General features: G+C 46.6%; 2 protein-coding genes across 7 annotated transcripts in view; one reads left to right on the forward strand and one right to left on the reverse strand.

The window, feature by feature from the left end:
• The window catches only part of ctc1 (CTS telomere maintenance complex component 1), a 26,766-nt gene extending 22,389 nt beyond the window's left edge, over positions 1–4,377 (reverse strand). For 4 of the 6 annotated variants that reach the window (XM_088073658.1, XM_088073657.1, XM_088073656.1 and 1 more), the window contains exons 1-10: positions 4,027–4,377; positions 3,696–3,812; positions 3,290–3,519; positions 2,427–2,526; positions 1,595–1,682; positions 1,293–1,515; positions 953–1,191; positions 376–505; positions 217–227; positions 1–162 (exon numbers count right to left, since the gene is read on the reverse strand). The exon at positions 1–162 is cut by the window's left edge and continues 139 nt beyond it. In XM_088073658.1, coding sequence (XP_087929784.1) covers positions 1–162; positions 217–227; positions 376–505; positions 953–1,191; positions 1,293–1,515; positions 1,595–1,682; positions 2,427–2,526; positions 3,290–3,331 — 995 coding nt within the window. In that variant the 5' untranslated portion in view covers positions 3,332–3,519; positions 3,696–3,812; positions 4,027–4,377. Of the gene's footprint in view, positions 174–216; positions 228–375; positions 506–952; positions 1,192–1,292; positions 1,516–1,594; positions 1,683–2,426; positions 2,527–3,289; positions 3,520–3,695; positions 3,813–4,026 lie in introns of all 6 variants that reach the window. The other 2 variants (XM_088073659.1, XM_088073660.1) reach the window with 2 other exon arrangements.
• Positions 4,365–12,369, forward strand: hmgb2b (high mobility group box 2b). Its single transcript, XM_088073665.1, has 5 exons — positions 4,365–4,505; positions 7,248–7,406; positions 9,493–9,644; positions 10,080–10,254; positions 11,251–12,369. Exons 2-5 carry the CDS (start codon positions 7,257–7,259, stop codon positions 11,377–11,379), a joined length of 606 nt encoding a protein of 201 aa, XP_087929791.1. The 5' UTR covers positions 4,365–4,505; positions 7,248–7,256; the 3' UTR covers positions 11,380–12,369.
• Positions 12,370–14,803: the final 2,434 nt, after the last annotated feature.

Here is a 14,803-nt window from a genome sequence, read left to right on the forward strand (position 1 = left end):
GTGTGTGTGTCGTCTGCAGGTGTGTGTGTGTAGTTTGTGTGTATTTCAGAGCGGTCAGTCGCACACAGGATGTTGTTTCCTTTCCAGCCTCGCAGGACACACACACGCAGATCCGTCACACACACTCTCTGCCCGACACACACACAACGCGTCCACCACAACCTGGTGCTGTCCTACAGAGGGACACAGAGGGACACATACTGAGTCCACCACAACCTGCTGCTGTCCTACAGAGGGACACAGAGACACAGAGGGACAGACAACGAGTCCACCACAGCTTGCTGCTGTCCTACAAAAAGACAGGAGGACAGACAGAGACCTCTGTTTGACACTCAGGTCACCATCAGTGTCTTCTCAGGAGGTGACATCACTCACCTTGACGAGGACAGGTAGACTGAGGGACTCGTCTGTCAGCGAGAAGATGAAGAAGGACGTTCCTGCCACGACCAGCAGAGGGCACACTGAACCCACCTGACCATGGACGGAGACACGCTGTCCTCGAGTCCTGAGAGACACGAGATGGACGAACATTGTGAAAGGTGGCAGGTGTCAGGTGATAGGTGACAGGCGTGACAGGTGTGAGAGATATCAGGAGATAAGTGACAGGTGTCAGGTTACAGTTGTCACGTGATAGGTGACAGGTGATAGTTGATAGGTGTAAGGTGTGACAGGTGTCAGGTGATAGGTGTGACAGGTGTGACAGGCAATAAGTGACAGATGCCAGATATCAGGTGTCAGGTATCAGGTGAGAGGTGTCAGGTATCAGGTGGCAGGTGTCGGGTGATAAGTGACAGTTGCCAGGTGTAACAGGTGTCAGGTATCAAGTGACAGATGTCAGGTATCAAGTAAGAGGTGTCAGTTATCAGGTGACAGGTGACAGATATCAGGTGACAGATGTCAGGTATCAGGTGACAGGTATCAGGTATCAGGTGACAGGTGTCAGGTGACTCACCTATCAGTCAGTAAAGCAGCAGCCTCTCTGACTCCCACTTCTCTGCTAAGTCCCGCCCCTCCTCCAGGAACAACACCCAATCCCTGCTCAGGGCTGGAGCACAGCAGGACAGGAGAGCCAATCAGCTCCAGGCAGCCTTCGGCCTCATCCTGGTCCTGCCCTGAGGCATCATGGGGGATGTAGTTCCAGTGAGGGAGGAAGACAGGACAATTCAGCCACAGAGGAGACAGAGACAGGCACTGGGGACAGACAGAGAGACAGCAAAACAGACATATGTCTCGCAGACTCACAGCTGAGGACATCAGGCTGCAGGTGTCCCTCAGGTGTCTGTCAGACTCACCTCAAACCTGACGCTGCCGCTGGCGTCCGTCAGCCTCCAGTCTCCGCCCCGCCCCTCTTTCAGACAGCCAATCAGCAGCAGGTTGACCCGGGGCAGGGCGCGGTGACTTGGCAGAGAAAGCTCCGCCTCCCTGGCCCATGCTCTCTGCTGACTGGTGCTCCAGGACAGGTTACTGACGCAGGCCAGGTGCTGCTGGGACAGCAGCTGAGAGACGGACAGCAGCCTGGGGACAGGTCAGCAGAGGTCAGAGGTCAACATTCAGCATGATGTCATCATGATGTCATGATGATGTGTGGTGTTACCTGTAGCTGACAGGTAAGCTGTGTGTGACGGGCGTGTGCTCCTGGATCCTCCTCACGAGACTCACCGTCAGCTGATCAGCACACACACCTGAAACACACACACACACACCTGAAACACACACCTGAAACACACACACACCTGAGACACACCTGAAACACACACACACCTGAGACACACCTGAGACACACCTGAAACACACCTGAAACACACCTGAAACACACACACACACACACACACACCTGAAACACACACACACACACACCTGAAACACACACACACACACACACACACACCTGAAACACACACACACACACACCTGAAACACACACACACACACACACACACACCTGAAACACACACACACACCTGAAACACACACACACACACGTGACACACACACACACACACCTGAAACACACACACACACACACACACACACACACCTGAAACACACACACACACACACACACACACACCTGAAACACACACACACACACACAGACCTGAAACACACACACGCACCTGAAACACATAAGATGATCGACTGTCTCACCTGTCTCTAGAAGACGACTGGCTGTCTCACCTGTCTCTAGAAGACGACTGGCTGTCTCACCTGTCTCTAGAAGACGACTGGCTGTCTCACCTGTCACACACACACACTGGCTGTCACACACACACACTACACACACACTGGCTGTCTCACCTGTCTCTAGAAGACGACTGGCTGTCTCACCTGTCTCTAGAAGACGACTGGCTGTCTCACCTGTCTCTAGAAGACGACTGGCTGTCTCACCTGTCTCTAGAAGCTGAAGACAACAGGTGAAGACTCACCTGTCAGCGGGTCGTCAGCAGGAGAGGGGGCGGAGCCAGAGAGGACAGGACACAGGTGCAGTGTGATGAAGGTGTGAATGTCCTTTAACCAGAGGGACTCCTGCAGGAGGGACAGAGAGGACATCCACCGTCAACATGACCACACATACACACACAGTTTAATGCAACAACCTATACAAACACACACACGTTCATGTCTCATACACATCACACACACGTCGTTGTTTCTTAAGTAGCAATGATGTGTAGACGATGAAGAAACCTCCGCTGACACTGACTTGGTTGCATGAGAATCAATTTATTACAACAAAGTTCAGCATCCACCAGGCACCATGGTCTGCCTGGGAGAGGATTCAGGACCAATGTGAATCTCTCTCCCTCACAGCTCATGCATGTGTCTTAAACAGGTACAAGCATCTACACATTCATCAGTAAACATTCCTCATCTATTGTGTTCAACCACACAAACCCCAAGGGGCCACAGTCCATGTAATTTAAGCCAGGTGTCCGTACTCCAGACATCAGACCCCAAGGCCTAACCATCCCTTAACCTCTGATCTCAAGATATATAAATCCATATAAACAGAGCATAATACACCTCACACACACGCGCAGAGCCTCATTGGTAAAAACAGGTATTTTAGCTCGAGCGTGCAGCGCGCTTCGCTGCTCCGTTTCCGTCATGACGTCAGCCTAACGCGATTATAACTCTATTATAACCGATCAGCAGGTCAAACGTGAGCCGATATGGACAGGAGACATGGGGGGACAGAGGGACAGAGTGAGTTCTTCCTCTGTGGTGTCTGTGTCCGCTCAGATTAAAACATGTTAAAAGTGACAGATTTCAGAGGGAAGTTACTGACGGCCTCTCCGCGCGCTGACAGCTCCTCCAGGAGCGGCTCCATGGCGCCTCCGGGCTCTGCTCAAACATCCAACGGGTCCTCCTGCAGCTGTCCACAGGTGTCCACAAATGTCCACACTGAAGACAATCCGCTTCCGGCTCCCGCAGAAAAACCTCAAACGGGACTTCCTGCTCAACTACGGTGTCCACGGAGGCTCAGACTTCAGAGGAGCTGCTGCACAGACAGACTCTCTGCTGACACACACAGGTGAGACACGGAATTACTATTTTTACATTTCCAGAAAATAATATATACATACATACATATATGTGTATATATATTTATGTATATATACATATATATATATATATATACATATATATATTTGCAGAAGAAACACATTGCGTCAGGTTTAAAGTCTCTGGACCTCAGAAATACTCAGCCTGTTGTTTGGGGCCGCTGACAGAGACATCAGTGTCCTCTGTTGGGGGGTGTGGGGGCTCTGTGGTGATGCTGTTTTATGCACTCTGACGCTTTATGGACACTAAAAGGACAAAATGTATGTAGTATGCATTATGCAGTATGTAGTACGCAGTATGTAGTATGTAGTATACAGTATGTAGTATGTAGTATGCAGTATGTAGTATGTAGTATACAGTATGTAGTATGTAGTATACAGTATGTAGTATGTAGTATGCATTATGCAGTATGTAGTACGCAGTATGTAGTATGTAGAGGACACGGCACACTGAGTTTACCTGTAGTATGCAGTACACCGTTTCGAACACGGCCACTCAGTAGTTTTGTTCTTCGGCCTCCATTTTGGTCCCTCTGTCTCTCTGCTGCGGTCTGCGCCCCTCCTCCACCTCGTCTCTCATTGGCTGCTTCGTTTGACACGCACTCGTCCTGACCAATCAGACGCCGGCGTGCACCGCCCCTCGGCGCAGAGTTCCCGCCCTGCTGGCGTTGCTGGGCGGGGCGGAGCCGCGTAACAACGAACTTTGACCGGCGGCCCTGCGGACTAATCAAATCCGAGCATCCGGCCGAGCCCCGCCCAGATTGGCGGGTCCTGTTCCCGCCCTCTGCGCGGGGGGCGGGGCCGGGCTCGAGCTCGACCCAGTTTGAAAGTGCAGCTGTGATCCGGAGAGCCGCCGCTGCAAACAACAACACGAGACCAGAACCAGAACCTGAACCCGATCCAGGACCAGAGCCCGAGTCCCGCCCGGCCCTCTGACCCGTGAGTACCCGCTGCAGCCTCCCGCCGCCGGCCCGGTGACCGGCCGAGCTGCGGAGCGGAGATAACGGTCCGTGCTGAGCGTGAACGGAGAAAATGGCCGCTGTAACGGGCTAACGGTCGCTCCGCGGGGCTGTTTTATGTCTCACCTTCTCCGCGTTCATGCGCGCGCTCCGGGGATGCACGAGACCGTAAACACGGTGCAGAGCGCGAGCGGCAGGACATAGCCGGGTCCCGGCGCGGCGATGACCTCTCCGGGGCATAGCCGGACCCCGGCATGGAAGTGCGTAGCTGCGGTCAGCGGCCGGTGTCCGGTCCCGGCGGCCCGCGGGACATCAAAAACAGCTGAAGACCGCGCAGAGGCAGCAGAAAGCTCCGGGCCGGGCCGGTGTCCCGGTGTGTGAGCGCTGCGCCGCTAGCCGTTAGCCCGGTGGTCGCGGGGGGATGGGGCTCCGCAGAGGGCGGGAAGAGGCAAATGGTGGCCCATTGTTCTGTTAGCACGCTGCTAAGCTAACAGGCTAACTGCAGCATCACGGAGCTCCGCCGCCGGCTCCGGTTCCTCTCCGCCTCCGCGGCTCACACCGCCCCGCTCACCGGCGAGCGGAGCCCCGAGCCCGGCCCCACGTCCCGGCGCCTCCCGGGGCTCCTCCCGGAGCTCCCGGCGGCTGCGGAGGGCCGGCGGGCCTCCCGGTCCCCGGAGGAGAAAATGGATCCCACTTTGTTCTCTTTGTTGTTCTCAGTCCGCCGTTACTCCGCCGGAGGAGCGTTACTCTGCCCACCGATACCGGAGAACCACCGGGACCGAGCAGACAGCACGGACTCGGTTCAATAACATAAAATATAAAAATACCTTTTTAAGACTTTCAGATAAAATTCAGCCAAAGAGCAGCGGCGGCCTCCGGTTAAAGGGTCAGTCCGCCCAAACCTGCACCCGAGCCCGCAGACCGGCCGACTGTTACCGGCAGTCTTTAACGTTATCCCGTTACTCACCGTTTGGTTCTCTGGACCGGGTTAAATCTGCCAAATATAATTCAGTTATCATAAAAACACCATACAGCGACCACTTACAAAATGCAGTTATCACAAATATAAATACTACAGGAGGGGATCTCAATTATAAACATAATACAGTTACAAATATAAAACATAAAATAATAATAATGAATTTAAACACAATGCAGTTATTTTAATATAATCACGCAGTTATAAATATAAACGTAATACTTTTATCATAAATGTAAAACTTTAAGGAGTAATTATAAACATAATATAGTTAATATAAACATTTACATAATGCAGTTTTCTTATATATCAATATAATGCAGTTATAGACAATGCTGTTATGATAAACAAACATAAAAATAAACATACAGTCATGTATATAAGATTCATGCAGTTAATGTAAAGAAACATGCAGTTATCTTAAATTTGATCATAAGGCAGTTATAAACATACACATCAGAGTTGTTATAAACAAACACTGATAAACAAACAATGCATTTATCCTAAATATAAACATAAGGCAGTTGAAATAAACATCATTTGTAAACATAATGCTGTTATCATAATTTATAAACATAATACAGTTATAAACAAACATTTATAAACATAATGCAGTTAAAAAACATAAATGTAAACATCATTCAGTTATAAACAAACATTATTTATAAACATAATGCAGTTAAAATAAACATTTATAATCATAATGCAGTTAAAATAAACATTTATAAACATAATGCAGTTAAAATAAACATTTATAAACATAAACATCATTCAGTTATAAACACTCATTAATAAACATAATGCAGTTAAAATGAACACAAACATCATTTATACATATACACATATATGGTTTAATGGCCTTATTGTAAACATGCCCTTTGCTGGACAGGATGTAAAAAAGAGACCAGAGTGCAGGTGCAGGACAGGTGTCTTTGTCCTCTGAGTCCATATCAATCAGACGGTAGCCTCTGATCATCAGATGGATCAATACTGATGATCAGTCCCCTCACTGTCTGAGGAGGACGACACACTCAGCTCAGGTGATCAATACAGGTGAAAACTGACAGAGTGATCCATAATGGCTGACCTGCCCTCCATCCAGGACCTTTACCGGTCCAGGATCAGGAAACGGACAGGCACCATCTCTGCAGACCCATCACACCCCGGTCACAAACTGTTCGAACTCCCCCCCTCTGGAAGGCGTTACAGAGCACTGTATGCCAAGACCACCAGACACAAAGACAGTTTCTACCCCCAGGCTGTCTCTGACGAACTGTAAATAGTCAGAGTGTCAGGAGAACAACAACAAATATAAAATATATAGATATATATATCCATACTACCTCATGCACAGTGGTTTTTGCACTAACTGTATATTTTTGAATTACATGCTGTACATTTTGTATATATTCCCTATCTCTTCCTTTTGTAAATACATGTCTATGTCTGTCTTTTTTCTATTTTTCTTATCCCTAACTTATTTCCCTCCCCTGTACTGTGAGCATTGCCAACCCGGAAAAAATTCCTTGTTCCTCATTTGTTGAACTTGGCCAATAAACGTGATTCTGATTCTGATTCTGACTGTCAGTTTGATTGGCTGAACAACTGATTATTGATCTTTGATTAAAAGTTAATTTTGAAAATGCTGCAAATCAACCAATTAATCAGTGATACCTGAACTAAACTGCTTTTCTACCTGTCTGTCTGTCCTTGTCCCTGTCCCTGTCCCTGTGTGTGCGTCAGGCCGCCAGTATGATGCGTAAGGACGTGAATAAGCCGAAGGGGAAGACGTCGGCGTACGCCTTCTTCGTGCAGACGTGTAGAGAGGAACACCGCAAGAAGAACCCCGAACAGTCTGTCAACTTTGCCGAGTTCTCCAAGAAATGCTCCGAGAGATGGAAGGTGAGACAGGAGGACAGACAGGTGGACAGACAGAGAGACAGAAATGTTCGGAGAGATGGAAGGTGAGACAGGAGGACAGACAGGCAGAAATGTTCGGAGAGATGGAAGGTGAGACAGGAGGACAGAGAGACAGACAGAAATGCTCCAAGAGCTGGAAGGTGAGACGGGAGGACACAGAGACAGACAGAGAGAGACAGAAAGAAATGCTCAGAGATAGAAGGTGAGACAGGAGGACAGACAGACGAACAGGTGGGGACTAACAGATAGACTGGTGGAGAGAGTAAAAGAGACAGACAGACATGAAAATGTAGCAAGAGACAGAAATGCTCCAAGAGATGGAAAGTAAGACAGATAGACAAAAAGAGGCAGGCAGACAAGTAGAGACACAGACAGACAGACAGATGAGACAGGTAGAGACATCGGTAGACAGAAAGACATGTCGAGACGGACAGACAGACAGGTAGAAACAGACAGACAGGATGTTGGTCCAGGTGTCAGATAGTGTCTCTTTGTGTGACACACACACTGCCATCAAAGGAGGCGTGACCTTTAACCTGACAGGGTGGGCCTGTAGTGTGACATGTAACATACGTGTCAGCAGCTAAACGATAACAATGACATCATCTGTCAATAACAGTCATGTAGTGTGTGATCTTGTCCGGCTGTCAACGTCTGAGGACGTTTACAGACGCCGCTCTTCTTTCAGTCAGCTGCTGTTAAACCTGCTGCAGAGGGTGGACCACACATGAACGCAACGTCATACCGTCAAAACACCACACTGCCACACCCTCAAAACATCACACTGTCACACCCTCAACACATCACACTGTCACACCCTCAACACATCACACTGTCACACCCTCAAAACATCACACTGTCACAGTGTCAAAACATCACACTGTCACAGTGTCAAAACATCACACTGTCACACCCTCAAAACATCACACTGTCACACCCTCAAAACATCACTGTCACACCCTCAAAACATCACACTGCCACACCCTCAAAACATCACACTGTCACACCCTCAAAACATCACACTGTCACAACGTCAAAACATCACACTGTCACACCCTCAAAACATCACACTGCCACACCCTCAAAACATCACACTGTCACAACGTCAAAACATCACACTGTCACACCCTCAAAACATCACACTGTCACAACGTCAAAACATCACACTGTCACAACGTCAAAACATCACACTGTCACCGTCAAAACATCAGTGTCACACCGTCAAAACATCACACTGTCACAGTGTCAAAACATCACACTGTCACAGTATCAAAACATCAGTGTCACAACGTCAAAATCACACTGTCACACCGTCAAAACATCAACCTGTCACACCGTCAAAACGTCACACCGTCAAAACATCACACTGTCACAGCGTGAAAACATCAGTGTCACAACGTCAAAACATCACACTGTCACGTCAGTGTCACAACATCACACTGTCACAGCGTCAAAACATCACACTGTCACAGCGTCAAAACATCAGTGTCACACCGTCAAAACATCAGTGTCACAACGTCAAAACATCAGTGTCACAATGTGAAAACATCAGTGTCACAACATGAAAACATCAGTGCCACAACGTCAAAACATCACACTGTCACGTCAAAACATCACACTGTCACAACGTCAAAACATCAGTGTCACAACGTCAAAACATCACACTGTCACGTCAAAACATCACACTGTCACAACGTCAAAACATCACACTGTCACAACGTCAAAACATCACACTGTCACAACGTCAAAACATCAGTGTCACAACGTGAAAACATCAGTGTCACAACGTCAAAACATCACACTGTCACAACGTCAAAACATCAGTGTCACAACGTCAAAACATCACACTGTCACAGCGTCAAAACATCACACTGTCACAACGTCAAAACATCAACTTGTCACAATGTGAAAACATCACACTGTCACGTCAGTGTCACAACATCACACAACCTCACACTTACAGTGCAGCTGCAGAGGAAAGCCTTAATATAATAATGTGTGTTTGTGTGTGTGTGTTTATCTGTGTGTGTGTGTGTGTGTGTGTGTGTGTGTGTGTGTGTGTGTGCAGGCTCTGACAGCCAGTGATAAGAAGTGTTTTGAGGACATGGCGAAGGCCGACAAGGTTCGCTACAACAGAGAGATGAGAGACTACATCCCCCCCAAGGGCTTCGGAAAGAGGGGCCGCAAGAGGAAAGACCCCAACGCCCCCAAGAGACCTCCGTAAGACCCAACACACACACACACACACACACACACACACACACACACACCAACGCCCCCAAGAGACCTCCAGAAGACCCAACACACACACACACACGCACACCAACGCCCCCAAGAGACCTCCGTAAGACCCAACACACACACACACACCCGCACACCAACGCCGCCAAGAGACCGCCGTAAGACCCAACACACACACACACACCAACGCCCCCACGCCCCCAAGAGACCTCCGTAAGACCCAACACACACACACACACACACACCAACGTCCCCAAGAGACCGCCGTAAGACCCAACACACACACACACACACACACCAACGTCCCCAAGAGACCGCCGTAAGAGTCAGACAGACGGGTGACTAACCCGTCTCTGTCCCCCTGTGTGTCCCTCTCTGTGTGTCCCTCTCTGTGTGTCCTCCGTGTCCCCGCAGCTCTGCGTTCTTCGTGTTCTGCAGTGAGTACCGTCCCAGTGTGAAGCAGCAGTATCCCGGTCTGTCCATAGGAGACTGTGCCAAGAAACTGGGAGAGATGTGGAGCAAACTGTCCCAGTCTGAGAAGCTGCCCTACGAGGAGAAGGCCCAGAAACTACGAGAGAAGTACGACCGGGTCAGTACCAATGAGACACTCTGAGACACTGAGACACTCTGACACACAGACAGACAGAGACTGTTGTCCCCTGTGGTCCCACTGATAGAGGACATGTGAGGACAGAGTCCAGCAGATGGCAGTAAAGGATAATTCAATAGTTAAGGTTAATGTCTGTCTTCAGTTTGGGGACAGGGTCTCTGTAGGTCTCTGCAGGCTGCCAGTTTCCTTTTTTTTAATCATCAAAAATATTTAAAGAAAATAAAATGTCAAAATATTTTCTGTGAAATATTTTTAAAAATATTTTAAAAATCTGCAGAATTTTTAAAGTGAAGTAAAATAAACTATAGAAGAAATCCAAAATGCAGCTGTTTAAGGTGGTTTGTCCATCAGTCCCTCCAAAGACTACAGATAATCTGACATGTCTCCCTGTCCCTGCCCCCTCTCATAAATAACGAACAGTCCCTAAATTAGTCCAGTCCAGTTGATTTATGTATCACGTTAAAGCAGCCGGGCCGACCAGAGGGCTCTACAGGCCCAGAGACAACCTGAAACGATATTCAGATCATCTGCAGGGACAGCAGTCACATCTGTCGGGACGGACACGTTTTCGTCTTAAACGAAGGCCGGGGGAGCAGACGCGTCTTCAGCGCAGATTTAAAGGCCGTGGCGTCGGGGCGGGTCTGATCTGAAGCGGTCAACCGTTGCTCGGGTTTGAGGCACGTCCAGAGCAGCTGGATTACACGTTCAGCTGTGATCCGGCTCTGAAGACGGACGTTTTAATTATACGTCTTTAAAAAGCTGCGATAAAAACAAAACTGATCTCTAACATCTGACTCTCAGTCCTGGGAAGTCCTGGAAAGTCCTGGAGCTGTGTGCAGCCCGTTAGCTGCAGTGTGCTTTGTGTTTCAGAGGAGGACAGAGGACAGGAGGAGTGTCCTCTGTCCTCTGTCCTCAGACTGTGTCCTCTCAGAGCTCCTGCATTAAAGACATGTCCCTGTCCCCTCTGTCTGACAGGACATGGTGGCGTACCGCGGCGGCGGGACGTACGCCAGCAGGAACCCCGGGTCCTCGGCTCAGGGAGGAGAGGAAGAGGAGGACGAGGAGGGAGAGGACGAGGACGAGGACGAGGAGGACGACGAGTAGAGACAAGAGCTGCAGCTGGATGAGAGACAGACAGAGAGAGAGAGAGACTGAGAGAGTGAGACAGGTGGGTCTGTGTGTGTTTCAGAGGGACAGACGGCTGAGGACCAGGACGTGTCTCTGACAGGATATACACACACGCACACACACACACACACACACGCGCGCACACACACACACACACACACACACGCGCGCACACACACACGCACACACACACACACACACACACACACCAACAGAAATGTGTGTGTTTCTGTGTGTGTGTGTGTGTGTGTTAGTAAACCACACTGTGTGTTTTGATAACACACACTTGTGTGAGTGTGTGTGTTGTCCACAGAGACACTGTGTGTGTGTGTGTGTGTGTGTGTGTGTGTGTGTGTGTGTGTGTGTGTGTGAGACGGCGTGGTGACAGGACAGAGAGCGTCTGTGATTGGACGAGAGCTGAGTCACATGACCTGCAGTCAGATAACAAACACTAAGGCTGTTTATGAGACGTCTTCCAGGACACACACACACACACACACACACACACACACACACACACTCAGAGGGTCAGCAGTGAGATGATGTCATCAGTTGACCTGATCAGCTGACTGCAGGTCACCTGAGGTCAAACAGCTGATTTCAATCATGTGACCAATAATCAATAATCAGAGGCAGACGGCTCACCCTGAAACACACACACACCTGCAGTGACTGAGTGTGTGTGTGTGTGTGTGTGTGTGTGTGTGTGTGTGTGTGAGAGAGTGAGTGTGAGGTCATCAGATGTTAAACTGTCCCACACCAGAGGACAGTAAAACCCCCTCCTCACTGTTACCATGGTTACCCTGCACCCCTCCCCTCCCCTGTGTGTTGCCATGGAAACCCCCCCCTTCATGTTGTTGTTTTTTATTTTCTTACTGAAGTTTTTCGCAGTTTTTTCTGTTTCCTGTTTCACTGTCAGTGTAGAAACGTCAACTTTTATAATAAAACACCAACTGAGGACAAAGACACTGTCCTTCCTCTGTCTCCTCTTCTTCTGCTTCACTGGGGACAAAACACACTGTCTCTGACTGTCTCTCCTCTGTCTCCTCTTCTTCTTCACTGGGGACAGGCAGACTGTCCTCCTGCTGTCTGTGTCTCACTGCTGCTTCCTGCTGTCTCACACGAGGACGTCACATGTTGGGAGACCTGCTGTCCTCGGTGGACAGTGATGTGTCCTCAGTGGAAGGTGGAGTGAGGACAAACTTTGACGTCATGAATAATAAGAATTAATGAAACCATTTTTGAAGAAAACATTTTTAAAAAAGTGCCAAATGTTTTCTTAAAAAATCTCCAAAAATTTCCAAAAAAATCCATAGAAATCACAAAATAACCCCAAACCCTTTTTATTGCCTAAAAAAAATCGCCTTTTCTTTTAAAATTATTAAATCATTCTAAATTCTTAATAAAATCACCAAAAAGCAATTAAAAAAAAAACAAATTGTTTTGTTTTACAAATCTTTAAAAAAAAAAACAACAAACAAACAAAAATTGAGGTTTTTTAGCCCCCCAAATAGCTGAAAATAAAAAAAGCATTAAAAAAATCTCGCAGTCACAGGGGGGAGGGGTCACAGGGGGGAGGGGGCGTGGTCTGAGGAATAAATATGTCTGCAGCAGAGACAGGGGACGTGTTGGACAGCCCCTTAGGTGTCTCTGGTGTGCGGGACGTGAGACAGAGGACATACCCCTGAGGACAGGTGAGGAGGTGACATCACAGCGTCAGGTGAGCTCAGACATGACGAGGAGAACATGTATGTGTTTAAATGTGGCCTGTGGTGTGTTTAACCCTTCGTGGGTCTCTGAGCTGCAGGTGACTTTAAACAGGAAGTCAGCCGCGGCGTGTCGGGGGTTAAACATGTTAAATCTCACACGTGAAGTTTATAAAAACACGCTCATGACATTAACCCTTCGAAACCCGAGAAAACGCCTCACTTTCTTTGAAAATCTCAACAAAAACTTCACAAGAAATCACCCCAAAATAATAATAAAAAGTTTAAATTCAATTTAAAATAATTTTATTTTTTCTGTAGCCTAAATATAAATCTATATAAATTGTAAATATATTTTTTCCTCATTATTTGATCATTTTCTATTGACGCTCTCTTGGTTTAAGCAATTGTCAGGTTATTTTTATTATTTTTTTATTTGTGTTTTTTTTTTCAATTTGTGGGACATTTCATGCCAATTTAATTTATGTCTTTTTTTTTTTAAATAAAGTTTTTAAAGGAAATCAATTTGCTCAGAGTTCAAAGGATCAAAGCACAAAAACTGATGTTGATCAGGCTCAGAAGGTTCATTTTACAACACAACTAAATTATTCCTTATATAAAATAATTTAGATATTTGCTGTCTGAAGCTCAAATAAACGGTTTAATTTTGTGAAGGTAAAATAGTGACGCTGAGACAAAAAGAAGTTAGTTCCTTATTTTAATGTGAGTTTATTATATTTTGATTAAAGAAATTATATCTGTGATTTTTAAAAATAATTTCTGAGATGTTTTTCAGAGTCTCGTGATGGTAAATATTTCATAAATCAGTAAATATTTCATATGAATCAGTAAATATTTCACATAAATCAGTAAATATTTCACATAAATCAGTAAATATTTCTTATAGATCAGTAAATATTTCTTATAAATCAGGTAATATTTCTTATAAATCAGTAAATATTTCATATAAATCAGTAAATATTTCTTATGAATCAGTAAATATTTCACATAAATCAGTAAATATTTCACATAAATCAGTAAATATTTCATATAAATCAGTAAATATTTCTTATGAATCAGTAAATATTTCACATAAATCAGTAAATATTTCTTATGAATCAGTAAATATTTCACATAAATCAGTAAATATTTCACATAAATCAGTAAATATTTCATATAAATCAGTAAATATTTCTTATAAATCAGTAAATATTTCTTATAGATCAGTAAATATTGGTGCTGCTCATGAGAATAATTCTGTCCACAGACTGACGTTTGTGAACGTTACAGATGTTTTTCTCAGCAGGACGAGATTTAACGGAAACATATTTACGTGTGTATCCATATTTACAGTATATCATATATCATATATAGTGTGTATGTGTGTACAAATACACAGATACACATAAAGGTGTTTGAGTTAAAATCTGTCAGCAGTGAAACGGTTAAAATGTGCAGTCAGTGCTGAATGTGTCCACAGGAGGGCGCCGCTCTGCTGCCGCATCACTTATATAACACCAGAGTGATGTAACACACAGAGGGACAGGCTGTCCTCTGTGAGCTGTCTGTCCCTGTCTCTGGTCCCTTCTTGTAGTCCTAAAACCAGGAAGAGTTTTAGTTTGTAGTCCTTAAACCAGGAAGTGTCAGTTTGTAGTCCTTAAACCAGGAAGTGTCAGTTTGTAGTCCTAAAACCA

The sequence above is a fragment of the Plectropomus leopardus genome, chromosome 23 (assembly GCF_026936395.1).
Source record: "Plectropomus leopardus strain MGB_pleo_1.0 chromosome 23, ASM2693639v1, whole genome shotgun sequence".
NCBI lineage: Eukaryota > Metazoa > Chordata > Actinopteri > Perciformes > Serranidae > Plectropomus > Plectropomus leopardus.